At 37.8% G+C, this 26581-nt stretch overlaps 3 protein-coding genes and 1 pseudogene across 4 annotated transcripts; 2 read left to right on the top strand and 2 right to left on the bottom strand.

Annotated features, from left to right (window-relative positions):
- The first annotated feature begins 706 nt into the window (after positions 1-706).
- LOC127639253 (uncharacterized) lies at positions 707-8267 on the top strand. Of its 2 annotated transcripts, none has more exons than XM_052121168.1 (8): positions 707-1480; positions 1742-1849; positions 1982-2038; positions 3420-3578; positions 3674-3845; positions 4592-4692; positions 6946-7133; positions 7255-8267. In XM_052121168.1, the coding sequence occupies exons 1-8, from the start codon at positions 1457-1459 to the stop codon at positions 7295-7297; spliced, it is 852 nt and encodes a 283-aa protein (XP_051977128.1). In that variant the 5' UTR covers positions 707-1456; the 3' UTR covers positions 7298-8267. The 2 variants fall into 2 exon arrangements, with proteins under 2 accessions (XP_051977128.1, XP_051977129.1); XM_052121169.1 differs by having other exon boundaries at positions 3546-3578.
- Positions 8268-8361: 94 nt separating this feature from the next.
- Positions 8362-15458, bottom strand: LOC127639158 (CD82 antigen-like). Its single transcript, XM_052121036.1, has 9 exons — positions 15325-15458; positions 15091-15191; positions 14742-14820; positions 14411-14526; positions 14201-14275; positions 13843-13944; positions 13534-13698; positions 13354-13437; positions 8362-12475 (listed from the first exon to the last, which is right to left on the bottom strand). The coding sequence occupies exons 2-9, from the start codon at positions 15154-15156 to the stop codon at positions 12047-12049; spliced, it is 1116 nt and encodes a 371-aa protein (XP_051976996.1). The 5' UTR covers positions 15157-15191; positions 15325-15458; the 3' UTR covers positions 8362-12046.
- Positions 15459-16945: 1487 nt separating this feature from the next.
- LOC127639186 (U6 snRNA-associated Sm-like protein LSm8) lies at positions 16946-18490 on the top strand. The gene is made up of 4 exons (XM_052121083.1): positions 16946-17082; positions 17593-17633; positions 17962-18089; positions 18251-18490. Exons 1-4 carry the CDS (start codon positions 17052-17054, stop codon positions 18339-18341), a joined length of 291 nt encoding a protein of 96 aa, XP_051977043.1. The 5' UTR covers positions 16946-17051; the 3' UTR covers positions 18342-18490.
- A 175-nt stretch (positions 18491-18665) lies between these two features.
- LOC127638837 (thymidine phosphorylase-like) lies at positions 18666-26274 on the bottom strand (annotated as a pseudogene).
- Between the last annotated feature and the right edge of the window lie 307 nt (positions 26275-26581).

Raw genomic sequence — 26581 nt, forward strand, 5'->3', positions numbered from 1 at the left:
CTATGTGAGTAAATTGGCACCCATTTGCTAGCATTGTAAAACTACAGAGCTGAAAAATTCTTCTAAAAATCTTCACTTGAGTTCTACAGATGAAAGAAAGTCATACACATCTGGAATGGCATAAGTTTGAGTAAATGAGCAAATACACATTTTTGTGTCAACTATTCCTATATATATATATATATATATATATATATATATATATATATATTGGCACAAAACAACCAGGTGGTATGTTTTACTAGTAGGTTGTTTTTCGTATGAATAACTAAAGTTGTACTTGGTAGAGTTCAAACTGGTTGAGTGCTTCAATATAGTAATTTGTAATAACTGTTTAATACAATCCAACCTTGCTGTATGCTTCCAAAGAAGTTGGGACAGTATGGAAGGTGCCAATTAAAATAAAAAAGGAGTGATTTGTAATTTCTGTTCAACCTGTTCTATATTTAAAGCACTACAACAACATTATTTTATATTTTACCTGGCAAATTATATATAAATATCTGATCCCTCAGATATCTTAAAAACTGGCATTTGTCTGCAATGGAAATCATAAAGTGGACTCTGGAATACTTTGGTAAACCTTTGTCAGTCCACAACGTTCAGTGCTGCACCCACAGATGCAAGTTAATAATTTGCTATACATCAGCACTGTCCAGAAGCGCCATGACTTCACGTAAAGTGCAACAGTGGAAAAAGAGGAAAAGGACCATCCAAGCTGTTACTAGCCAATTCAAATGAAAATAAACCAAGATAAGTGTTGTAAATTAGTCTGTTGTGCATTGTTAGTTCATGTTATCTAATGTAGGTATATCTATATAATAATAGTACAGTAGACACATTTTGGTCTGATTTTATATTAGTGTTTAATTTGTTGTGTAATTAGGTAGTTCATTATACACAGTAATTGCCTGAATGTGAAATTATTATTTTTTATCTGCTTGTATGTAATTGCTAAAACAGGGTAATTAATTTTAGTTACATGTAGTCTAACATGGACACCATGTCTACTGAAGTTAACGTACAATCATAAAATCGCAAGTAACGGCCCTCTGACAGAGGAGAAAGTTACATTTGTAGGTGTGACACACACGAAACTCCCACGTGGCCCTTGTGATTGAGGTCTGAATGAGTCAAGCATGTTCACTTGAATAGTTTTCTCTCTATTACACATTAAAAGTGAGTCAAAGCGCCCTACCTCTCTTAAACACAGGGGAGAAGTCCATCAGCCCCCATTCTGTTCACAGAAGCGCTGTGGGGCAGAATAGCGCACAGGCGTCGCGCGCTAAGTATGCTATCTCCCCATCGGACCGGAGGAGACAGACAGACACGCCAAAACCACCGATTCCGACCTCCGTCTTGTCATTATATGTTCAGGCGGAATCATGCCTGCATACCGCTGTCAGTGAAAGCGAAGACAATAACGAGACACGACTGATCTGTATTTAATATTCCCATGTTCCACATGAGGAAGGTTAAGGTGAGTACACTCTCTCGCGGAGACGCTCGCGCGCGCGCACACCCACGGCGCAACCAAATGCGCTGTGGATCAACTCACTTTCTAAGACAATTTATCAGTCCTTTTGATGTACTCTCTGGTGTTCTTCTTGTGAAAATATTCAAAATGTATCATGTGATACTTGGGTCCCGCTTGGAGAGGTGTTTAGCGGTTCGATTTTACGCGGTATGTGCTGTTCCTGTACTTTTACTGCTCTACACTGACGAGTTTTTGTCGTTTTAGATTGGAGAAAGCATTTGTGTACTAGTATTGCTTTTTTCTGGGCTCGTGACGTGCTCGGGTGTTTTCGGAAGCCCTTTAACTGATGATGTTGCCACTCTGGAAACACTGGTAAGATGCACAACAGTTTTTTATTACTTCATTCCTTTCTTGATTTGCACGTAGAAATGGACTATACTGTATAACACTGGATATCACAGTGTTAATAAACTAATCAGTACCATTTTTTTAAATTATAATCAGAGTGAGAACATTCCCAATGACTACAGAATACCTCTGGATTTTATCTCCAAGGACATGGTAAGAGCAATGAATGATCATTTAAAAATAAATAAATAAACGTTGTTTGAGTGATATAATAATAATAATAAAATAATTAAAATAGTAATAATAAGCCAACCAATTATCCGTGTGTGTGTGTGTGTGTGTGTGTGTGTAATGTCACTTTTATATCTGCAACAATATGCAGTGGGGTCCAAAAGTCTGAGTCCTCTCGTGAAAATGCTTCTATTTAGCATTTTTTAATTAAAAAAAAAAAATCATTATATTATCAGCATGACAATTTGAGTAAAAAGTTAAATTGAACAATCAATATGAACTGCCAAATACCTTAGTATTTGGTATGTCCCATTTTTGCTTTAATAATACCATGCACTTGGTGGCCTGGGTAGCTCAGAGAGGATTGACGCTGACTACCACCCTTGGAGTCATGAGTTTTAATCCAGAGCATGCTGAGGTTGCTAAGGAGGGTAGAGTCACATGCGGTAACCTCCTCGTGGTCCCTATAATGTGTGGTTCTCGCTCTCGGTGGGGCGTGTGCAGGGCTGGACTGGTAATCTGGCATACCAGGCATTTTCCCGGTGGGCTGACACACTTTGGGGCCAATCAGGGGCGGACTGGTCATCGGAAGAACCGAGTGGCCCGGTGGGTCGCCCGCAAAACTGGCCGAATGGGCCGCGATAAGCTAAAATGAGCCACCATGTTATGCAGAATGGATCACACAACGATGCCGCGATATGCAGATAAGGACAGCGAAACACACACCTCCACATGTGCTACGTCTCCATGGTAACATGCTTAACAAGTCACGTGATAAGATGCACGGATTGACGGTCTCAGACACGGAGGCAACTGAGATTCATCCTCCGCCACCCAGATTGAGGCAAGTCACTATGCTACCACAAGGACATAGAGCGCATTGGGAATTGGGCATTCCAAATTGGGGAGAAAAAAAATTTATAGCATGGACTCCACAAGTTTATGCAAAATATGATGATCAATGTTATCCAGCATGATTTCAGAAATTTCCAAAGAGCATTTTGTGTGCTCAGTGGAAGCAAGGAAATTTGACCTTTTGTACAGAGTTCACTTGGTGAATGTCTCAGATTTTCCTGTTTGTTTAGTGACCAAGAAGTAGTGCAGAATCTATTTTGTATTATTTTTTTAATATGCACAAAAAATAATTAATAATAATCAAAAACTAGAAACGTTCTGCTTATTCCCAGGTTTAAATTAGATTTTGAATCTCAGATTCTCAGTGTGGTCTCAGACCTTTGGACCCACATTATCTGCTGTCTTAAAATTGGTGCATTTTCATTTAAAACATTAATGGATCACATTGTTGTACTTTGTGAAGTTTCCAACATTGGCACCTGTTCACTTTCCTTTTCTGATGTATAAGGGTGGAACCTGCTGGCTACATTTGAACCTGTTTCCAGTTGAAAGCGGTTTAAAGGCACTATCACTCAGATTTGGCAACCTGTCCATGAACAAAGCAAACATTACTATATTTATAACTATGCTGCAGGGCTTTCGTTTCACCCTTGACCGAGAGGAGCTGGTAATTTCCTCTCATTTTCATTTTGCACTTCATATTCTTTAAAACTGAATTGTTTGGGCAGTCAAATATACTCTAGTACTCTTTGTCTTCTATAGGAGTTCACAATGCAAACATTCAATTGTCACTACAGACGGGTAAAGTGGCCCACAAGACGATTCTTTGCCCATGTTAAAGATGTTCTTACAGCGACTGGGTCCACCCTTGGCGAGTTTCATCACTGTGCCCCGCCTCCTTGCAAGAACCGTGAAGCCCCAACTTTCACACCAGGTAAATGCGTGACACATTTTGTATTGTCATGCTATGCATATGATGTATATTTTTATACAACAATTAGTTTCAGTCCTTTAATCTGATTGGACAGCGATCTGGGAGTGCTGATATACTGGGATGTATCGCTCTGTCTGTTTGCAGCATTCCAAACAGGCTGTAAATCTGTATGTTGCTTCACCATTGATCCAGTTCGCTGTTTATTCTTTTTTTTTTTCAAACTCTTTTCATTAGTGGTGCAGAAATAGACAAATTAACAAGCCATATTGTGTTTAAAAAAAAAGTTACTTGATATGAACTACTTATTTATAGAACAGTTGTATAAAAGCAAAGAGCAGATGGAATCTGCAGAATTTGTCTAGGCGAAAATCTGCAGAATTCTGTGCAATGGATCTGAACATGGTAAAATATGTTAAATAAAGTGGAAAGCACTACACTCCCATTGTTATTGAATGAACGAGCATGCAAGGGATAGAGGTTGCTTACAACTTAATCAGTAACACAATCCAATTCTGCAGAATTCTGTGGAGCTTTCTTTGGAGCTCCACAGGCCTAGAATCCATGTGGGCCATGTGGGTTTGTTGAAACAAAATATGGCCATTTGTAAGCACAATGCACTCCACTGCAGATAAATCAATAGACATTCTGTTTGCAAGACAGGAGTGTAGCACTTATTGTGTTGTTATGGTATACACATATGAAAAACCAGTTGACTTAACAGGAAATGTGCTTTTATGTTTTGGTAGGTCAAATTAGACAACAGAATGGAATGAACAGAGTGTTTCATGGGCTCTTGGCACTGTTCATCATACCATATATGGCAGTCCTAGTTCTTACTGTCAGAATGGTAAGTGCCGTTCTTGAAGCTGTTTGCAAACTCACTGATTCTTGAGACAAGAAACAAAACGGTGAATAAAGTAATTATTTTGGATTTATGTTTTCAACATTGTTCAGAGGTATTCACCTTCTTATGGGTGCAACTATAATGCTTTAACCATTTTGATCACAAAATGTGTTCATCATTTGCTATCATACTCAATATGGGTCAACAATGACATTAAATATATAAAGAAAATGATATTGTAATTATTCACAAATCTGGCATTCACCTAAATAAATAAATGAATCGAGACTACAGGATGATTTCAAACTAGTGGTGGGGAGTTTTGATTCATCACAGTAACTCGTGTCTTTTGAATCTGTTCACCAATGAAATTCATTCACTGATTTGTTAAAAAACACATAGCCGTTAATGAATGAAACAATGGCAGTGAACGAGAAAGATTTGTTCACGTAAATGATTAGTTCAAAGACAGCTTCGTTCACGAACGACACACTAATATTTCAAACTGATTTTCAGCTCTGCCTATTGAATTGTCACCACTGTGAAATCTTGCAGTATTTGCAAAATATGGTAATTTTGTCTATCACACGTGAGATCAGGCTGATCTCAAATTGAAATAGGAAAGATTTGGTTGACTTTTCTTTAGGTAAAATCGGTCTGTGCTTGCAGAAATTTGAAACACTGCCCTCAAAGGCCAAAGCGTTAAGTGTTCTTGGGTGTATGGACACGTGTGAGCTCCATTTTTCGGGTGTAATGTCCATAGAAGGGTGCCAAAAGCGAGTTGTGAAGCAAGGTGTTTTCAGCTGTACAGTCTGTAGTGAAGAATATGCATATTTTATAAACTGTACCCCAAAACTGAAACCTCAAACCTAAACCTAACCATCAGTGGAGTAAAAATGTAATGTTACAGGGTAAAATGCAACCTCCGAATCACGCTGATTATGCGAACACGATAACTTCCTGGTTTCAATGCTCTGTCCGGTCCCGGGTATACTGAGCCAATGCAAAACTGTCTGATAGGAGATGCCGATTGTCAGTGAGTTGGCATAATGTGGCTGAATCTGGCTGATCCTAGGATATTTGAACCTCCCATGTGATCAAGTTGATTAAATGCAGCCATATACTGTAGCTTTTCTAGTGTTGCTAGCTACTAATATGACCTACCGTACTTAACATTAGGGAAATTATCTTAAAATCCCAAATAATTTTTTCCCGATTTGTGTTAATATATCATGGTTGTGACGTAATTAAAATTATATATATATATATATATATATATATATATATATACTATAAAACTCACCAGAACATGTGTGGCTCTGTTGAATTCTTAGCAAGTGAAATATAGAAGGAGGACTCTCAAAAGGAGGACTAACCAAATAGCCATGGCTGTGAAACATTGTAAAATAAGTCTATTTTAAAATGAACTGCTTCCATAGGACATAGCGTACATTTTTATTTATTTTATTTTATCCCCTTTTCTCCCAATTTGGAATGCCCAGTTCCCACTACTTAGTAGGTCCTCGTGGTGGTGCGGTTACTCACCTCAATCCGGGTTGTGGAGGACAAGTCTCAGTTGCCTCTGCTTCTGAGACAGTCAATCCGTGCGTCTTATCACATGGCTCGCTGTGCATTACACCGCGGAGACTCCCAGCATGTGGAGGCTCATGCTACTCTCCGCAATCCATGCACAATTTACCACGTACCCCACTGAGAGTGAGAACCCCTAATCACGACCACAAGGAGGTTACCCCATATGACTCTACCCTCCCAACTGGGCCAATTTGGTTGCTTAGGAGACCTGGCTGGAATCACTCAGCACATCCTGGATTCGAACTAAGGACTCCAGGGGTGGTAGTCAGTGTCAATACTCGCTGAGCTACCCAGGCCCCCAATCTACAATATTTTCAAATTCATATCATTCAGTCATATCAAATTAAATTAAATGGTACAATTGTTCTGAGAACATTCTAGAGATCATCTAGGGTTAATTTGTAATTTGTAAAAAACAAGTAACCGGTAAATTTGAAGCAAATTATTTTCCCCATGTCTCAATCTTACAAAATATACCTTTGTTTACCAGTGACAATAGTTTTCCCTGCGTCTTAATCGTAAGCTTGCCCTGAAGCCATAAAATGACATTTCTGTCATGTTTTGCATTGTGCTTCTAGAATGCCGGTGACTGTCACATCTAAAGTGAAGAGAAGTGTGAAAGAAAATGCATGTGCAATCCACCAAAGTTTACTCAATCTGCAGGTATTCAGAAGAGGAGGGTGTTGCCCACAAAGGAGGCATGAAACATCAATCAGTTTAGATGAGCTCCACGACAGAGCTGCAGAAAGTGGCCCCGAGCTACATAGCGGAGATATGCATCTTCACAGAGAGCCTCTCAGTGGAGCTGCAGGAGGGGACCCGCTGTCCAGCCCTCATAGTCAACAGGACAGGTACCAGTGTTAAACTGCTTCCTAATGATGATTAATATTTTTGTTCCAACAAGTCTTTGTCTGTAAGCTGGTAAACAAGACAAAACAAAGCCCATTTCATTGCCGTATGTTATCCTTCCAGTGTGTGGGTGGATTCTTCAGGGTCTGCAGATACAGAAGTCTAATCTAAAATGCACGAGGGGATCAAAGGAAACTGCAGTATTTTTTACTGGAAATCTCTGGATTTATGAAGTGAACAATTAAGGGAATGGAATATTGGAATATTGTCACTGTGCCAGGGGGCAAACGAGAGCATTACAATGGAATTATTTATTGTGAGACAGACGTTTGTAGGCTTACTCATCAAGCCTTACCTGCTAACCACAAAAATACTGAGCTGAAGAGGCAAATCGCAACTTCTGTTGAGCTCAACTAATCAGTGAGAGACTGTTACTCTGGTATGCCATCCTACTGTATAAAACAGCCATGGGAAAACCTTTATGACTTCATCCGGCAGGAAGTGTGGCTCTTTGATGAGCTTGTTGAGTGGCAGAGAGGCATTTGCTGCAATGCCCGCAGCAGCTCGCTGGCTTTGAGGAAGCCACTGGTCCTAAAGGCCTCTGGAAGATAAATGGTTTTTTGTGCCAACAACACATTGCATGAGGAAGACGGTTTATGTTGCACCACAAATCCTCTTTGGAACAGAGCACTTGCTTGTCTAGAATACGTTTGATTTAGAGCGTAGACAACAGTCTCGAGATTTCTGGTGTTTTTTAACTAATTTGTCTTTTTTGACTTGATGCTGATGGAAAGGACCTGGACACATCAGATCCATGTCTGTAAACATTGCTCCTACATTGATCCATTTCTTCTGTAGAGAGTGGATGTAGCATTGGGTCTAATTTATTTATATTTGCATATGAGTGTTCTTTCCTATTTGTGCAAAAAAGCTTCTGCCGGATTCACAACAGGTGCATTTCCACTTAAATTTGTCCTTAGTCTCACTCTAATGCTGATGAATCTGTAATAAGGGAATTATTATTCGAAATCAGGGAGAGCATGTCTGCGGTTAATGGAATAGTTCACCCAAAAATGAAAAATTATCTCATGATTTACTCACCCTCATGCCATCCCAGATGTGTATGAATTTTTTTCTTCTGCAGAACACGAATAAAGATTTTTAGAAGAATATATCAGCTCTGTAGTTCCATACAATGTAAGTGAATGGGTGCCAACATTTTGAAGCTTTAAAATCCACATAAAGGCAGCATAAATGTAATCCATAATATTCCAGTGGTTAAATCCATGTGTTCAGACATGATATGATATGTGTGGGTGAGAAAATATTTAAATATTTTTTGTCATACATTCTCCTCCCTACCCAGTAGGGGGCATATGCACAAAGAATGTAAATCACCAAAAACCGAAAAAGGAGAAAGTGAAAGTGAAGGAAATAGGGCTTAAATATTGATCTGTTTCTCACCCACACCTATAAGATATGGATTTAAAAACAGAGTCATCTGGAGTACTTTTATTTTGCCCGTATATGGATTTTGGAGCTTCAAACTTTTGGCACCCTTTCACTTGCATTGTATGGACCTTCAGAGCTGAAATATTCTTCTAAAAATCATCTTTTGAGTTCAGCTGATGAAAGAAAGTCAAACATATTTGGGATGGCATGAGGGTGAGTAAATGATTACATAATTTACATTTTTTGGTGAACTAACCCTAGAAGACTTGGCAACATAATACACGCCTAAACAATCTCCAAATAAGGGCTTCCTGCTCAACCACACCTGTACAGTCATTCGTCACTCTTTGCAAACTTATTCTTCCACTCTCTAAAGATGCACGCTCACATGAAAGTTTGCTCTGCAAGATCTTTGAATAAAGTCAAGGGTGCTATTATCAAACCAGTTGAAACACAATAAAAATATTTTATAAAGACCTAGACAACACATTATATTGTTTCAGACCATCTCATTAGCCAGTTTTCCTGATGCCTAAACAGTCTACATTTTTATGCAAAACCTATCCCAGATCGAGCTACTGATTCATGACTATTCATGTAAATTCTATAAATATTCACCCAAAAATGAAAGATCTGTTACATTTACATACTCACCCTCCTGTTGTTCCAAACCTGTATGACTTTCTTCCGTGGAACACAGAGGATGATGTTTAGCAGAATGTGTCATTATTCACTGTCGCTTTATGGAATAAGATTCAATTAAATGAAAGTGAATGGTGACTTAGAGGGATTATGACAGAATTTTCATTTTTTAATGAACTCTACCTTCAACACATTTCATGTTTCTAAGGCCAATAGGAGTGTGATTTGTGGGTGTTAGTGCGCGCGTTCTTGCATGTGCAAACTTGTAAAACTTGTAAAAACCGTTAGTAACATAAATACATAGTTATGCACAGTTAGTGAATGAGACCCAATATTTATACATTAGGAGTTGGTAGTAGTACCAGTAATTAAAAGGTAATGTGGCTCTTGTTTATTCCACTTAGTGGCTTTCAAATTCTATCATGTACAATGAACATATTTAAACTTATATTCTTTTCTCAAACATTTTCACATTTTATTATTAACTAATTTTGGCCACGTACACATAAAAACATGCTCGCACAATCAGGCGGCACAACAAGAGCTAATTGTCTTCATGACAATATGAGGAGAGCCAGAGAGCATGAGAATTGAGCTCACATCACATGATAGACAACACTATTATAACTCATAATAACCCATAATTCAATCTTACTTTTTATAGCATCACTCTCTCATTCTCTGTGTCTGTTTTTCTCCTCATAGCAATGACATGAACAATATCGGATAGGCCAGTTGTATAGGAATATAACTGGATATCAGAATAGGGAGAAAAAAAACTCTTCCCTTTTAAAGTGATAGTTTACTAAAAAATTTAATGTTCATCATTTACTTACCCTCTTGTCATTCCAAAATTCACATTTAACTACTCTTGTCCATTCAATGAAAGCATTTAATGACCAGGGGATGCCAAGCAAAAATCACCATAAAAGTTGCATCAGGTTTGATGTCAGTGACGACACTGGTTCCTGCTTAGTTTGAATAAATGACTTAAATTTCAGTCTGATCATCTGATATATGCATTTTCCAGACGCTTTTATTCAAAGAAATTTTGTAGTGAATTCAAGGTTTACATTTTTCAGTTTTTGTGTTCCCTGGGAAACAAACCCAGTATTACTAATGCCATGCTACCAGCTGAGGAACAGTAGAAGTGTTGTATATATTATAGCATTAATTATATTATAGCATATAAGTCTTATATAGACTACTTATTTGGTGCTTTTTTTGTCATTTTTCGAGCTTGACCAGCTGTAGTCACAATATGCCTTCGTTGTAGAACTCTGAACATTCTTTAAAACATTTCCTTTTTGTGTTCCACGGAAGAAAAGAGGTCATACGGGTTCGAAATGAGGATGAGTTCTAAATATTGACAGAATTTTCATTTTTGCTGATTATTTCACACCTATATTTGTATTCTAAGTTTTTGGGTCAATGGCACAGTGTATCCCAAACAGTCCTGAAAATTCCCAGTTGACTCATTCTGAGTGCATCATTCTTGAGGGTGGGAAATATTGTGCTCCCCTCCGTGTAACTTTCTATTTGTCATTATCTATGCATGCACTGTCAACTGTTGTCGTAAAGCATGACTGCCAACTCATCACTGCACAAGGTCGTTAATGTCAGCCTGGCTATCATCGACCGCAGGGCGACTTTAACAAAGAACCCTCTCATGCAGACAGACTGCTGCTCTTTATGGCCTATAGATAGTGTCGTCCATCATACTTCAGTCAAAGCCCACTCTTGACTTGCCTACTCAACTTCACACACACAGATACATACTGTACATTCACACACACTAAATGGTCTCGCCACCAGCCCCCTGTGTCATCAACATCATCACTTGACTCATAAAGCAGATCTGGGTGAAATAATAATGCAGTGATTTACAAAACAACCTTTGAAATATCAAAGTTAAGATCATGGAAAATCCATGGCACGAAAGGCTAAAGATGACTAATGGTTTACTTGTGCATGCATCTGAAATGCAATGTTTATTTGTTCCCTGTTGATCCTCAAGTCTCTGAAATTTTTTGGCAGTTTGTTTTCACATGCCAGGGAAAAAATTATTTAGAAACTTTACAATTTGGGGGATCATTCACGTCTGCAGTACAAACTGCAGAATAAGTTGCCTGATATAATCATGGCTATTGGTTAGACAATCAAATTCTAAATTACCATGTTTTATGTATGAGTAGAAACCAGGTTCAGTTTTATTCTTAATTTAAAAAGATTAACTAAAATTATTATTTGACATATTCATCAATAAAACCTTTATTTTGTTCCCATATGTATGACAGTATTTCTAAATGACAACAGTATGTATGTGAGGATCATCTCAAAATGTACCAGTTATGATTTCAGGTCAGTATTTTTATATTGTTACACTTCTACAGTTATACAATATATCTAAACTTGTAAAGGGGCATTAAAATAAAACTGAAAACTTGTTTTAAAAAATCTGCATCTTGAAAATTAGTACATTGTCTGTGTTCATAAAACCATAAAATGTGACTTTTTCAAATATGTTGAGTTGTTGAGTGTCTGACCGGAGAGGTTTGGAATGAATTCTGTAAGAATGACGGACGGTGGTTGTCTTAAAATGACAAATGATACTCTTGGGAACATGCATTAACCACCTGTCAGAAGTACTGAACTCAGTACCCCATCCTGTGACACAAAACAAAGGACTTTCGTGAAGGTTTTAAGTGTCTTTAGTCAGAAAAATCATTGCTAACTCTTTGTAGAGAGTGCTATTTTTAAAGGAGCACTCAAATGTGCCCATCCCAATCTGATCAGATTACTTGGGGAAAGGCATCTGGTTTCAGTAATCACCATTGTACCTTTGAGGGTAATTTTGTATATATCGCTGATCATAACTGCCATTGTAGCTCGGCGTGTGTTGCAGATTGTGAGGAGTGTTGTCATTTAGATTGCCGTCCTGTTCATAAACTTCATGTCTGTTATACTGCTCATAATTCTCTGCAACATTTCCATTGTAATTATAGCTACTGCGATCATATCCACCGTGATCATATTCACCAAGGTAATTTCCATCATTATCATTGCCACAGACTGTTAGCGGGTTATAGGTTTGAACTTCAGGCTGATGGGTGTCTGTGTGAAACTGCTGGTCTATGGGTTCCACTGTAGGTTCATCCTCCATAGCGTTTAGTAGATTAATGGGGTGAAGCTCTCTTGTTTTGCGGCCAATGCATTTGTAGGTGTAAATGCCAAAGATGAACTGCAGTACCTGTGAAAACAAGACAGCATCATCCAATGATATTTTATAGGAATATCCCGGGTTCAGTACAGGTTAAGCTCTATCAATAGCATTTGTAGCATAATGTTGATTAACACAGAGAATTGTTTAGACTCAACAATTTACAGTGAGACACTTACAATGGAAGTGAATGGGGCCAAGTTTTGGAGGGTTTTAAGGAAGAAATGTGAAGCTTATAATTTGATAAAAAATACTTTGATGAATTATTCTGTTAAAACTTGTGTGTTATTTGAGCTGTGAAGTTTTATATATTATAATTTTTGCAGGATTACAGGGTTTACGGCATTATGTCGTAATGGCAATGAAGTTGTAATATTGGATATAGCTTTACACGGAAATGGTTAGTATTGTGGCTATACTTTTGAAATGGTGAGTATTTTAACATTTACGGATTGGCCTCATTCACCTCCATTATAAATGCAGCTGCAACCCAGATTTTACCTTTTCTTTTTCTTTTTTTTTTATAAAGAAAACAAGGGTCAAGTCTAAATGAATTGTTGTGGTAATCAACATTATGCCACAAATGCTGATTATTGAGCTTAACTTGTTTTGAACCCGAATATTCCTTTAAGTTGTATCAGACAATGCTCGGAAAGTTATGCACTTACACGGAAATAATGAAACTTACAACGGAAGTCAATAGGGCAACCGTACAATAATTGCTTATAGATTTCCATTGTATGTGCGTTTTTGTATTGGCCTTTTTATGAAATTGAAATGTGATTTTAAAGTATTTTCTGTGGTAATCAAGAGCATCTGTGGTACGGAGCTGACTTCTAGTTGACCTGAAATATTTCATTAATGGGATACAAACATATATGTACTTTTATTATTTCAGTCTCTCTTACCTGAATCAAAAGAAGCCCACCGTCCATTCCGAATATTACATTGATATTCATTCCTAGCCAGTTTCCCAGAACCGTCCCACAGCCCTAAAACCACAAAAATGTGTTCAGTGTGCAAATTAAAACTACCAAGAGACCATTAGTTAAAGGTTGAGAAGATGGAAAAAAGGTAACATGTGCTACCGTTTTATAGATGTTTGAACCCTTTCCAAAGCTGTGTGTTCCAATTAGGATTACGGGGCAGGTATCATTGAAGCAAGAGCAAGGGTAGATGTCTGTCTCACTCAAGGACTGAATAACTGTATTATTCATCCATTCATTTGGTGTTGCTCTACCACAGCATTTTCCCTAGAGCAAAAACATGCTTATCAATATTTTTTCTGCATGGCCCATTTATAAGTAATAGATAATTGTCAGATGACGAATGGTTCTATAGTCTATGAATATTTTATAGTCAGTAGTACATTTGTTAATGTTAGATCATGCACATACAGAATTCTGCACACTATCCAAAAGCCTCCATGACGATTGTGTTTCATTTCCTCCATAATTCACAATTATGCCAGCCACACTTTCCGTCAAAAACTTCTCAATCTGGTAACATAAAAAATGTGTGTTAGACATGATACCTCACCGTTTTATAAACTCTTATTTAAATAAGTAATCTTTAAAGCCAATAGGCTTGCATTAATATGGAAAAAACAACATTGGATTTAGTTGGTTTGAGGAATGGCTGTTGTTAATTTGTAAATGAAATCCATTCACCAGTTGTGTTTCCTCCTGACAGCATTACCAGAATGTTACAGAATACAGATTATTAACAGTATAAATAATTCATGCTAAGACTTGCCAAGCCTCGTTGTATTAAAAGCACTAGGGTGATGAAGATCTGACCCAGGACAATGACAATTAAGAAGCTCAGATACTGCAAAAGAGAGAAAAGGTAATGTTGACAGATGACTGTTCTTCCAACTCTGGATAAAAGTTCATTTTTAATAGGCAAAGATTCACTAGGGTTCTTTGTGTATTGTGCTTAAGTGTACAGTATGGTCATACTTACAAATATGATGAAATATCTGTTCTCTAAACATGCACCAATACAACCCAGTAAGGACACACCAACAACAACAAGACCAATGACAAAGAGTCCCCAAGCAACCAGCTTTACTTCCTGCCCTATGAGGTCATAGATACTTCATTAAGTATTAATGCTCCTCAATCAGACTGAAGGAAATATTGATATTTTTTAATTGAAGGATATTGGAGAAGGCATTACTCCCTAAAATTACTATTGCTTGCACTGTATGTTATTGCAAAAGCGCTACAGTTTGTGAGTTAAAACAGTGTGATGCATTGTGAACAATATATCAACTTTAATAAGAAAAACTTACCAGCGCTTATAACACTTATGAAGTTGTCTTTATCAAAAAATATCCAAGCTGAACATGCAAAAATGCTGATGCCAAGAATCTGTCAAGATTAATGTGTTACTTTTATGCACATCTAGTCATATTTGAAATAAGATATTATATATCGCATGAGCAGGCGTTTACATCTTTAGTGCTGACAGAAAACAACAACACAATTCTTCATGTTTTAAAATTAAATGTCCATTATACGAAGGGTCAGAGAATATCTAAGACACTAGTGTCACAAAACACAAAATGTCACCTAAAATCACAGGTATATGCAGATCTATGATGTTATCTATGATTATGTTATGATTTATGATATGCTTACCACAAAGAATGAATTGATAAGCATCAGAAAGAATTTCAGGATCTGAAGTTTGTCGTTTGCTTTCATATTGGGTTAAAAACTGCAACAACTTCCAATGAAACCTAAGATAGGGTGTTTAGAGACAAATTATCCAAATTAAACAGCTGATTAACATAATGGGACTGATGTTTTAAATTCCTGTCCAGTTCTTCAACACCACAGGCAAGAAATGTCAAAGGTGTAGATTTGGCTTACCTGTAAAGTAAACCAGTTATCCCTGTTTTTTGTCCAATTTGGTATGGTGAAAGTTCAAACTCTCTGCATTTTTAGTTTTATACATCCCTTTTCCTTCCCTAGTTTCAGTATCTTTGATTATACTTTGCCTGTGCTGTCTGTTTACACAATGGTTTCCTGGAGACCCTTCTAAAATGCATCTTAAGGCTTAAAGTTTACTTCCTCATACCAACATGAATGTTTAACTTTGACAATCACTTGTGTTGTGCATAACATAACAGCATGTGTCCACCACTTTGTGTGTGTGTGTGTGTGTGTGTGTGTGTGTGTGTGTGCGTGCGTGTGTGTGTGTGTGTGTGTGTGTGTGTGTGTGTGTGTGTGTGTGTGTGTGTGTGTGTGTGTGTGTGTGTGTGTGTGAGTATGTGTAAGTGTGTATTTGATGTTTCAATGATGTCATCTTCTAACAAAAAATGACCCTACCATGTACAATAATTATAAAAACCATGGTAAATGAATAGGTAATCATTTAATGTAATGGTACTGTATATAGCTATCAAAGTACCATCCCTGCATCAAAGGATCAGCTAAAACTAGCCTAAGCTGATCAGTTGGCTGGTTTTAAAGGAATATTCCAGGTTCAATACAAGTCAAGCTCAATCGAAAGCATTTGTGGCATAATACTTATTATCACTATTTTTACTTACCCTTCCTTTTCTTTAAAAAAAGTTAAAATCTGGGTTACAGTGAGGCACTTACAATGAAAGTGAATGTGGACCAATTTGTAAATGTAAAAACCTCACTATTTCAAAAGTATAGTCACAAGACATAAACATATGCATGTTAACCTGATTTTAGTGCGATCAAATCGCATACTTATGTTTTCTGTGTAAAGTTATATCCAGTTTTACAACTTAATTGCTATGATGATATGTCATCAAACCCTAAATCCACTGTATAAATGATGATATAAACTTTACAGCTCAAATAATAGATGAGTAGTTTTAACAAAGAATTAATGTAAGTGCTTTTATAAACTTTTTAGCTGCACGATACCTTTAATCCTTCAAAAATGGTCTCCATTTACTTCCATGTAAGTTCCTCTCTGTAACCTCAAATAGCTTCTTCTTTTTTCTTTTTCTTTTTTAAGAAAGAGGACAAGTCTAAATGTATTTTTGTGGTAATCATCATTATGCCACAAATGCTGTCAATTGAGCTTAACTTGTATTGATCCCGGAATATTCCTTTAAAGTGGTTTGGGGCACTTTTTAGCTGGTCAGGCTGGGAGACCAGCTTTAACCAGCTAATACCAGGCAACCATCTTGGGCGGTTTAAGCTGTTTTATATTTTATTTTTTAATTATTTTTCTTCTGCAGAGATGGTTTGATCATGTATTACCATCTCTGTTCTAAGATACTGCACGATCACAGTACTTTTTTGTAACCATCATCATCATCATCATCATCATCATTCATCAGTATTTCCATCGTCCCTCACCAAGGAACAATTTGCCTTTTGACCAAGATCTGAATCGTTGGAAATCTGTCGAGTGCGCCATCTACGGAACAATAACACAATTACAGGCTCACTTATTCCCTATCGACTAAAACTGCCTGTCGTTGAGCTGAATAGGTCATCGACTTCTTGAGTCTGCCCGTTCTCATTTCCGGGTCAAATCGCAGCAGAACAAATGCGTTTCTTCTGAATTGTTCTGCTGGAGCCCCGGTGGATTCAAACAAGCACGAGCAGAGATGTCTACCGCCCTTGAGAGTTACATTAACCGTATCCTTCTATGCATTTTAGCATGAGTACACGAGCGCTTTTTTTTAAGATCAGTTTTAATGGCAGGGTTTTGTGTATCGATGGGCTGCTAGAGCTGGCGCGCGAGCGAGTGTTTTCGCGTGCTTTCATTGTGATGATTAGTATGATTAAGTCATCATTATGTTATTGTGCGTTTGATAATACGCACAGAATTGCATTTTGTTATCAAAGTGAGCCTTACACATATTTTTTTTGTACAGTTTTCATGCACTGTAAATACATGACATGTCCATTAGCCCTTAAGCATGTTTCAGGATCCATGCATTGGATCAACAATGTGAACAGCTGATTATTAGATGCATGAAATATAATAGCCATTTAATTTGAATGGTAGAGCTTAACTTACTTGTCTATTGCACATTCTTAGAAAACTTTATAAGCTCCAAAACCACAAATGGTTTAGATGCTGCAAAGCTTTTACAGATGTCTTCTATGTGCCTTATGAAATTTCCTTAACCAGTACTTTTTCAGGGACTGTTGCCATCGTCACTTCTGACGGTAGAATGATTGTGGTAAGTCTTTCTCAACTCCATTTCCCAATTGTTATCCTTTACTCACCCTAAACCAGTATGACCTTTTTTCTTCTGTGGAACACAAACATTAAGCAGAACGTTCAGTCTGTTACCTTTTACTTGCATTGTATAGAACAAATATGCAATGAAAGTGAATGGTGACTGAGGCTATCAGTCCTTAACATTCTGCCTTTTGTTTTCCATCAAATAATATGGCTTTGTAATAACATTATTGGGTTATTTTGGGGTAAACCTTTCCTTTAAGTAAACTGTGTATGTGTGCAATAACAAACAAGTCTTTATGTTTTTGTTTTTTTTCTGTCCTTAGGGAACGCTAAAGGGCTTTGATCAAACAATTAACCTCATCCTAGATGAGAGCCATGAGCGTGTGTTCAGCTCTTCCCAGGGGGTTGAACAGGTGGTTCTGGGACTGTACATTGTCAGAGGCGATAATGTGTATGTATTATGACCATTCTAGTGTTTCTGCTGTTATTTACATTGTGCAAAACCATTGCAGGCATAATTGTTTTTTTGATGCTTCAGAGATGAGGTCTTATGAATTTTTACCATTGTGGGTTCAATATCCATGGCATCAACCTAGTGTGTTTCTGTTTAAGGGCTGTAATCGGTGAAGTCGATGAAGAGACAGATTCTGCGCTGGATCTTGGCAACATAAGAGCAGAGCCACTCAACTCTGTGGCGCACTGACATCTCGCAAACACACACAAGGACAGAAAATTTTATGTTCAAATAAAATCCCCTGGCTTCAATTTACTGTTGGAAATCTACAGACATGGAAAAGCAACAACATCATTTGCTTTTTTTTTTTAATCTTCAAGAAAATAGTTATTGCAAATCCTTTTTTTAATGTTTATTGAATTAATAATAATAAAAATCAAGAAATTATTTGATATGGTTTCAGTATTTATTTTTATTTTCAATGAAGGAGAGATAAGAATATTTGCATTCATGAATTCACTGATGTATTGGTGAAATTCACTAAATAGGCACAAATGGAAATCTATGTAAATTAAAACACAATCCTTATTTTCTACACATCAACTGTCATCATAGACTTTAATTGTCATCAGAGAATTATGTAATCGGTTAAATCTCACAAAAATATGTCCAGATCACGTCACACAAAAATCGAAAGAATGTAATGTATATGAATATATACAAACATATATATATATATATATATATATATAATAATTTCATAAAGAAAATATATTTCTATATGTAATATATTCTTTAAAATTTTGCTGTGAAATATAACCCAGATTTTCCTTGACAGTTTCTGTCAGATTCACCCAATCAGATCCAAAGTTTTGCAAAAAAAAAAAGTAGTTAAAGCGTAATGGAAACATTTTCAGGAAAATGCCAAGATAGAATACAAAACTTGCTGTCATTTTAATCATCTAGAAAATATGTGCATTACATTGTGCTAATGTTGTAGACATGATTTGTACCACTAGATGGCTGCAAATGCATCCTACCTCCACTTTATTTTATTAAAAAGATAATTCACCCCAAAATTAAAATTCTCTCATCATTTAGTCGTATGAGTACTGATGTGCATGACTTTCTTCTGCTGAACACTAGATTTTTATAGTTTAAGGGGTTTGGGCATCTGGTAAACACCTCCATAGGGAGGTGTCTCAGGCACGTCCAGCTGGGAGGAGGCCTCGGGGAAGACCCAGGATTAGGTGGAGAGATTACATCTCCACACTGGCCTGGGAACGCCTCGGGGTCCCCCAGTCAGAGCTGGTAAATGTGGCTCGGGATAGGGAAGTTTGGGGCCCCATGCTGGAGCAGCTGCCCTGCGACCCGACTTCGGATAAGTGGTTGAAGATGGATGGATGGATATCTCCGATTTGTTGAGTCATTCACTGCAAGTGGACTTAAATATTGATCTGTTTCTCACCCACACCTATCATATCACTTCTGAAGACATGGATTTAACCACTAGAGTCTTCTGGGTTACTTTTATGCCGCCTTTATGTGCCTTTTGGAGCTTCAAAGTCCTGGCCACCATTCACTTGCATTGAGGACCAACAGAGCTGAAATATTCTTCTAAAATATTCATAATTTGTGTTCAGTAGAAGAAAGAAAGTCAAGTGCATCTGGCATAAATAATGACAGAATTTTCATTTTTGGGTGAACTATCCCTTTAACTAAAAAATGCATCACACTGCCTGGTTCTTTTCATTCAATATGCAAAGAAAGGCTTCATTAACTGGAAAAAAAAAGCACCAGTAATGTGCTAAAAAAAAAAGACATTTTGAATTGTTAAAATAATATACATATATATATATGGATACAAGTTGGCATGCTCATTTTGAAAAAACAACTAGAAATCTGAATACCTTTTAAGGCTATGAATCTGATTAATTTTAAATCTAGGTGTCAATCTGCAAAGAAAGCCTAAAGGAATATCAATGCATTATAAATTAAAGCCTATAAATATCTTTGGGTACCAGCATGGACATTTCTGTACAGGATGGGCTGGACTTGAATTTAGTGGAGCAAAGCTGCGTGCGGTCTTTCTATGTCTATGAGTGTGTGGTGGCAGGAGTCATCTACTATGACTGAGCTCTCAATCCAACTCTTGGAGATCCACCTTCCTGCAGAGATTTGTTCCAAACCTTTTCCAACACACCTGGCTGTAATTTTCAGGTTAAGTTGGATGAGGTGAGTTTGAGCAGAGCTAGAACTGAACATTGAAGGAAAGTGAATTCCAGAAGGACTGAGCAGACCTTGGCTACTGTAAAATTTAAGAGGCCATTGTAAAGCAAATATGTTTAAATATTTTCCAGATACATATTCATTGCTCAAAGTTCCACAATGATCTTTAGCTTACTTGTATCATAGCAACTGCTTAGTACTTAACATAAAGAACAATATGTACTGGTTATATGTACAAAAATCTGAAATTTTTTGGTAGTCCACAATAAGTAGGATTCATCTTGAAGATGTGTTATGGTGATGTTGTGATTATTTGTGGTATACGAATTCTGCCACACGTGACTCCATCTCATATGTGTTGCTGGTACTAATGACCAAAGCTGTCTGCAGTTCAGAATGTTGATGTGTACTCAGCTCTGTGCTGTTGTGATGAATCCTGATCCACGTTTGGCCTGCAATTAAAGTCAACAATGTCCCTCAGTGCAACTTTTAGTAAACACGTTGTGTTTGGAACTATTTTTGAAAGAATGTAATACTGTTGGAAACATTTTTGGCTGCACACTATTTCACATGGTATTAAAAAAAACCGCAGTACACAGCATTTACTGGTTCTGAATAGAGCAATACACTGAGAGTGTTTATTACTAACCTTTCATTACCCCCTGTCCGATGTCTACCAAAAGCTCTGCTCCTACACTGTGATCGATTTTCTCTCCAGATTTAGTCCGTCCTGCCCCTAACTTATGCAGCACTTGGGCCAGGGCCAAACCATCAATCTCCAAAACTGTACCTGTCAATCAAATCAGTTGTCACATTCACATAATGCCTGCCACTGAGATAATAGGTGATGTGTTTCTGAAAATGTGCGTAGATGAATAACAATGCAGATGTACCAACAGTGAATATTAATAGTGAGCTCTGTGTGATATGTATATGTAATCACATCTGTGCTGTTTGTGTTATGTAAAATTAATTAACATATTATTTTTTTAATTTTTAAGAATATAATTACCATCGTGTAGCACCTTAAGCTCAGTTTGATGTGCTGCCTTCTTCATGTGCTGAAAGTTATTGGTGGTGTCTGAGCACAGGGAATGGGCAACATCTTCAGGCACACCCTGGGCCACCAACATAGCCTGGAACTTTTTTAAAGCATCCCCATTCATCAGTTTTTGTGTGATCTCAATCTTCCCAATCTCTAGGGAGGAGCTGTGGCCACTTATCCACAATAGATACCCACCTATATACAAACAGACAATGTGCATAATTGTATGCTTTCCTTATTCTGGACACCAGTGGACCAACTGTTTTATAGGAACATGGCACACATAATCTAGTGATCTGAATAACACAGATTAAGACAGGTTCGGTGAACTTGCTCAAAGCAAGGTAAGCCCTATTGACTGCATCAGTGGCATTACAATAATGTCAACTAATCCTTCAGTTTGTAGAAACAAACAAAAAACCTATGTACATTTAGTACTTACAATGTTAGTCCATGCACTTTAAATGTTACTATTTAATACTATTGCACTAATTCTTACAAACAAAAATGTGTGATATTTGAGCTGTAAATCTGTCTAAATTGTCTTTTTAGAAATGGGACTACTTTTCTAGCCGGATGTATTTTCTGTGCAACTGGTGTAATTCCTGTTTGCACAATGTTAAAAGTGTTCTAAGGTACATAGGCCTTCTTTTTATCCTTGTCCAGATATCACGTAAAAGCTCCCAGGTTTTACTTGGTTATAACATGAGCTTTAAAAAGGATCTTTCTTACCTAAAGCAGTGGCCAGTGATGTACTTATAACTAAAGTAACTACTCTGCATTACAGAGGGCTCAAGTAGAAATGCAAGCTTGTATTTTTTGATAACGCACATACATTATTCCTCTGAACAAAACTGTGTTACTTAAAGCTGGAAATTTTTCTAAATCTGGTGTAATTCCTGTGACATAAAAAGCAACAAGATCACACAGGAAATCGACACATAGATTTTAGGGTTGTGGTTTGTGTTAGGGATAGAGTTAATAAAACATACATTCCTGTAGACTGTATTATGTCATTTCAACTAAAAATACAACACTTTTGGCACCACTCTTTGGACATTTCACCTGGAAACTGAAGTTCACACATGGCAATCCATTCAACAGCACTTCCAGCTTCGGCCATTGGGGGCAGTGATTTGCATTTCAGTAAGAACAGACCAATTTCAGCAACAAAACTTTCAACCAAGTCTTGACAAATTCACAGTATGATCAGTCTGGTTAAAAGTGCTTTATAGATAGTTACGTCACATCCCTTTTTTATCCTTAAAATGGGTCTTGCTTACCTAAAACCGTGACCAATTCTGTAAGATCATCTGGCCCCCGTCCTTTAAGACATTCAAGAGCTTCACACACCTCCACTGCATTTCCTATACATCGGCCAATGGGAGCATCCATCCGGCTAAGCACCGCCCCTGTCTTCATGCCCAGCCTGTTGCCTGCAGTTACCTTTAGGCACATTGACAAGCACAGCATTATACAATGCCATACCATGTACACACACATACTTATGATTGCTGTCTTACAAGTGATTGGGCGAGATGACGAGCACTGTCAAGATCTTTATACAAAGCAGCCCTTCCAAACTTCACATCTAACACAAGTGCACTCAGGCCTTCGGCTCCTTTCTTAGAAATGATAGAGCCTGTACAGGAGACACAACCAATCAAGAGAAGAAGATATATCTATTCACATTTAACATTCCACTGAAAGTTCTCTATAATAAGCTCACCTGTGATGAGAGGAATACTATCAAAAAGTTGAAGTGGCATCTCTGAGGGCGTACAGAATGCGATCTGCTGGCACTAGAGTCTCTGTCTGACCTATAATGCAGCAGCCTACATCCTGAAGGATCTGCTTCACCTAGAAACACAGACAAGATATCTTACATCATTGATGACAAGATCAAAGGTCAAGTTGAGTGCATAATTTTATGCATTAGTAAAATGCACAGTATCCATACTATAGTATGCACTCACTGGCCACTTTATTAGGAACACCCGTACATCTAGTTATTAATGCGATTATTTCATCAGGCAATCATGTGGCAGCACTGTAATGTATAAAATCATGCAGATATGGGTCAGAAGATTCAGTTAATGTTCACAATAACCATCAGAATGAGGGAAAATCTGATCTCAGTGATTTTGACTGTGGCATAGTTGTTGGTACCAGACAGGCTGGTTTGAGTATTTCTGTAACTGTTGATCTCCTGGGATTTTCACGCATTACAGTCTTACAAGAATGTAACGAGAATGGTGCAAAAACAAAAATCATCCAGCGAGCTGCAGTTCTGTGGACAAAAGCACCTTGTTGATGAAAGAGATCATAGGAGAATGGCCAGATTGGTTCAAGCTGAGAGAAAGTCTATGAGTGAATGAATGAATGAACAAGGCGGTTTTTTCCACAGAACTGCTGCTCATTGGTTGTTTTTTATTTTTGGCTCCATTCTGAGTAAATTCTAGAGAATATTGCATGTGAAAATCCCCAGTTACAGAAATTCTCAAACCAGCCTGTCTGGCACCAACAATCATGCTGTATATTCAACTGTATATGTGCCATATACAGTTGAAATCAGAAGTTTATAAACACCTTGTATGCCAATAAGGTCAGTTAGGATCATTACTTTTCATTTAAGAATGTGACATGTCAGAATAATAGTAGATAGAATTATTTATTTCAGCTTTTATTTCTTTCATCACATTTCCAGTGGGTCAGAAGTTAACATACACTTTGTTTGTATTTGGCAACATTGACTTTAAACTGTTTAACTTGGGTCAAACTTTTTGGATATTCTTCCACAAGCTTCTCACAATAAGTTGCTGGAATTTTGTCCCATTCCTCCAGACAGAACTGGGGTAACTGAATCAGATTTGTAGGCCTCCTTGCTCGCACATGCTTTTTCAGTTCTTCCACAGATGTTCAATCAGATTGAGGTCAGGGCTTTGTGATGGTCACTACAATACCTTGACTTTATTATCTTTAAGCCATTTTGCCACAACTTTTCAGTCTGTTTCCAGAGTGGTATGATGGCTGTGTGGTCCCATGGTGTTTATACTTGCATACTATTGTTTGTATTGATGAACGTGGTACCTTCAGTCATTTGGAAATTGCTCGTAATTGTGAACCGGACTTATGTAGGTCCACATTTTTTTTTTCTGAGGTCTTGGCCTATTTAATGATTTGATTTTCCCATGATGTCAAGCAAAGAGGCACTGAGTTTGAAGGTAGGCCTTAAAATACATCCAGAGGTACACCTCCAATTCAGTTCACCTCCTATTAGAAGCTCATTGCCTAAAGGCTTGACATTTTCCAAGATGCTTAAGGAACAGTTAACTTAGTGTATGTAAACTTCTGACCCACTGGAATTGTGATATAGTCAATTAAAATTGAAACAATCTGTCTGTAAACAATTGTTGGAAAAATTACTTAATAAAGTAGATATCCTAAACAACTTGCCAAAACTATAGTTTGCTAAAGTGAAAAATGTGGAGTGGTTAAAAAATGTTTTAATGACTTCAACCTAAGTGTATGTAAACCTCTGACTTCAACTGTATATCTGTTCAGTAATCAATACATCATCAGCATCAGTAAACGTTACAAGTACATATACAGATTTCCCACAATCACACACCAGTCACATTACCTGTTCAACAGACTGGTTGACTTCAAATCCCGGGATTAATTCAATTAATGAATTATCAATTAATGCAAGTGTACAGATGCTGGCGACAGCAGCAGCTTGCCTTTATTCAGGAGGGTGGGGGTCTCTTTTCTACATATCGCTGCCCCCTTGGGCATATAGCAGCACCGTTTTGTGGCCTATTCCGCATAACGCGGTGGCTCATTTCAGTTTATCGCGGCCCATTTCGCGACCTGCCCACACGGTTCTCCCGATGGCCAGTCCGCACCTGATTGGCCCCAAAGTGCGTCGGTCCACAGGGAAAATGCCCGCTATGACATAATACCAATCCAGCACTGGTCGCGTCTGTAACATACAGGGCTGGATTGGTAATCTTTATAGCGGGCATTTTCCCGGGGAGCTGACGCACTTTGGGGCCGATCAGGAGCGCACTGGCCATCGTGAGAACCAGGACAAAGCTGCCCCCCCCAACAACTTTTGGGTCAGTTTCTATGTAAAATCCTGGATCGATTTCTCTTCACAGTCCACCTCAACATGCACCGTGAGTGTGTCTCTTATAGCTATATCTGTAAACGGTCAAATGTACATGCGTGATGATTGGTAAGATCACCAATATGTTTACACGGGAATGTAAAGTTTTAAGTTCCGCACAGCTGATATTAAGTTGCGCAATGCGCCCTCTCAGATCCGCGCTGATGGACACGCATCGTTAAGGGCGTTTAGTAGGCTACGCAGTTACAGTTTCCAATTCATTATCGACTGGAGAAAGCAGGAATAAATCAAAGGCTAAACGGAGGGTGACAGTTGAAATGCCTAAAATATAACATACATTTAAGTTTTCCAAGATACTCTTAGATTCTGAAGGATAAGCAGAGTCTCTCATTCGAACAGTTCTCAGGCATGGACCTGTCTTCACCATATCTATCTTACACAGCAAAGCATTAATTAACACAACATCTAATGTCATACATTGTAGGTGCAGATACTGTATACTTTGTATTATCCAAAGAAAGAACAGTTTGACAGTATTGAGCTCATTGTGTTTTCTGTACATCGTGTGTGTGTGTGATGAGGTGCTCCTTATCACCTTAGGATGTGTATGGAACTATGATCTTAAAAATAATGCACTTACCTATTTGACTCTCCTGGATGTCTGCTGATTTGACCCCTTGCACAAAGGCATGTATATCTGCCAGACTCAGTTCACCACCATCTCGTTTCAGCTTGATAAGCTCAGGGAAACTGACTGTGTTGTTTTCAGTTGACATCTTTAAGTTGGCTGTGTGTCTTTTCAAAATAGAAGCTGTGTGTTCAAAAGGCCAAGGTATTCTCAGACGTGATGGAGAATTCTGACCAATCAGATTGCTTGATGTTACTGCAGCCTCACATGCCTGAAGTGAAAACACAACATGAGCATTGATCAGATGCAACATAGCAAGTTAGAGTGAACAGTTTGCTAACTTCACTCTAGTTTAGTTAGTTTAATAACTGTTCGTTGGCAGTACTTTTGAGTTTTCCCCTTGGGATATGGTGTGCATGCATGTAAAGTAAGTGCAAGTGGACTTTCTGTTCTTA

The sequence above is a fragment of the Xyrauchen texanus genome, chromosome 47, assembly GCF_025860055.1.
Source record: "Xyrauchen texanus isolate HMW12.3.18 chromosome 47, RBS_HiC_50CHRs, whole genome shotgun sequence".
In the NCBI taxonomy this organism is placed as follows: Eukaryota; Metazoa; Chordata; class Actinopteri; order Cypriniformes; family Catostomidae; genus Xyrauchen; species Xyrauchen texanus.

Excerpts from the sequence above, each read along its gene's own strand:
- LOC127639253 (XM_052121168.1), top strand. The coding sequence starts at position 1,457 with ATGTTCCACATGAGGAAGGTTAAG. Across the intron at positions 3,579-3,673 it reads CCCTTGACCGAGAGGAGCTG|GAGTTCACAATGCAAACATT; the intron begins GTAATTTCCTCT and ends TGTCTTCTATAG. Across the intron at positions 7,134-7,254 it reads CCTCATAGTCAACAGGACAG|TGTGTGGGTGGATTCTTCAG; the intron begins GTACCAGTGTTA and ends TTATCCTTCCAG.
- LOC127639158 (XM_052121036.1), bottom strand. The coding sequence starts at position 15,156 with ATGAAAGCAAACGACAAACTTCAGATCCTGAAATTCTTTCTGATGCTT. Across the intron at positions 13,945-14,200 it reads TTTTAATACAACGAGGCTTG|ATTGAGAAGTTTTTGACGGA; the intron begins GCAAGTCTTAGC and ends TTATGTTACCAG. Across the intron at positions 13,438-13,533 it reads GTTCAAACATCTATAAAACG|GGCTGTGGGACGGTTCTGGG; the intron begins GTAGCACATGTT and ends TTGTGGTTTTAG.
- LOC127639186 (XM_052121083.1), top strand. The coding sequence starts at position 17,052 with ATGTCTACCGCCCTTGAGAGTTACATTAACC. Across the intron at positions 17,083-17,592 it reads CCTTGAGAGTTACATTAACC|GGACTGTTGCCATCGTCACT; the intron begins GTATCCTTCTAT and ends GTACTTTTTCAG. Across the intron at positions 18,090-18,250 it reads ATTGTCAGAGGCGATAATGT|GGCTGTAATCGGTGAAGTCG; the intron begins GTATGTATTATG and ends TTTCTGTTTAAG.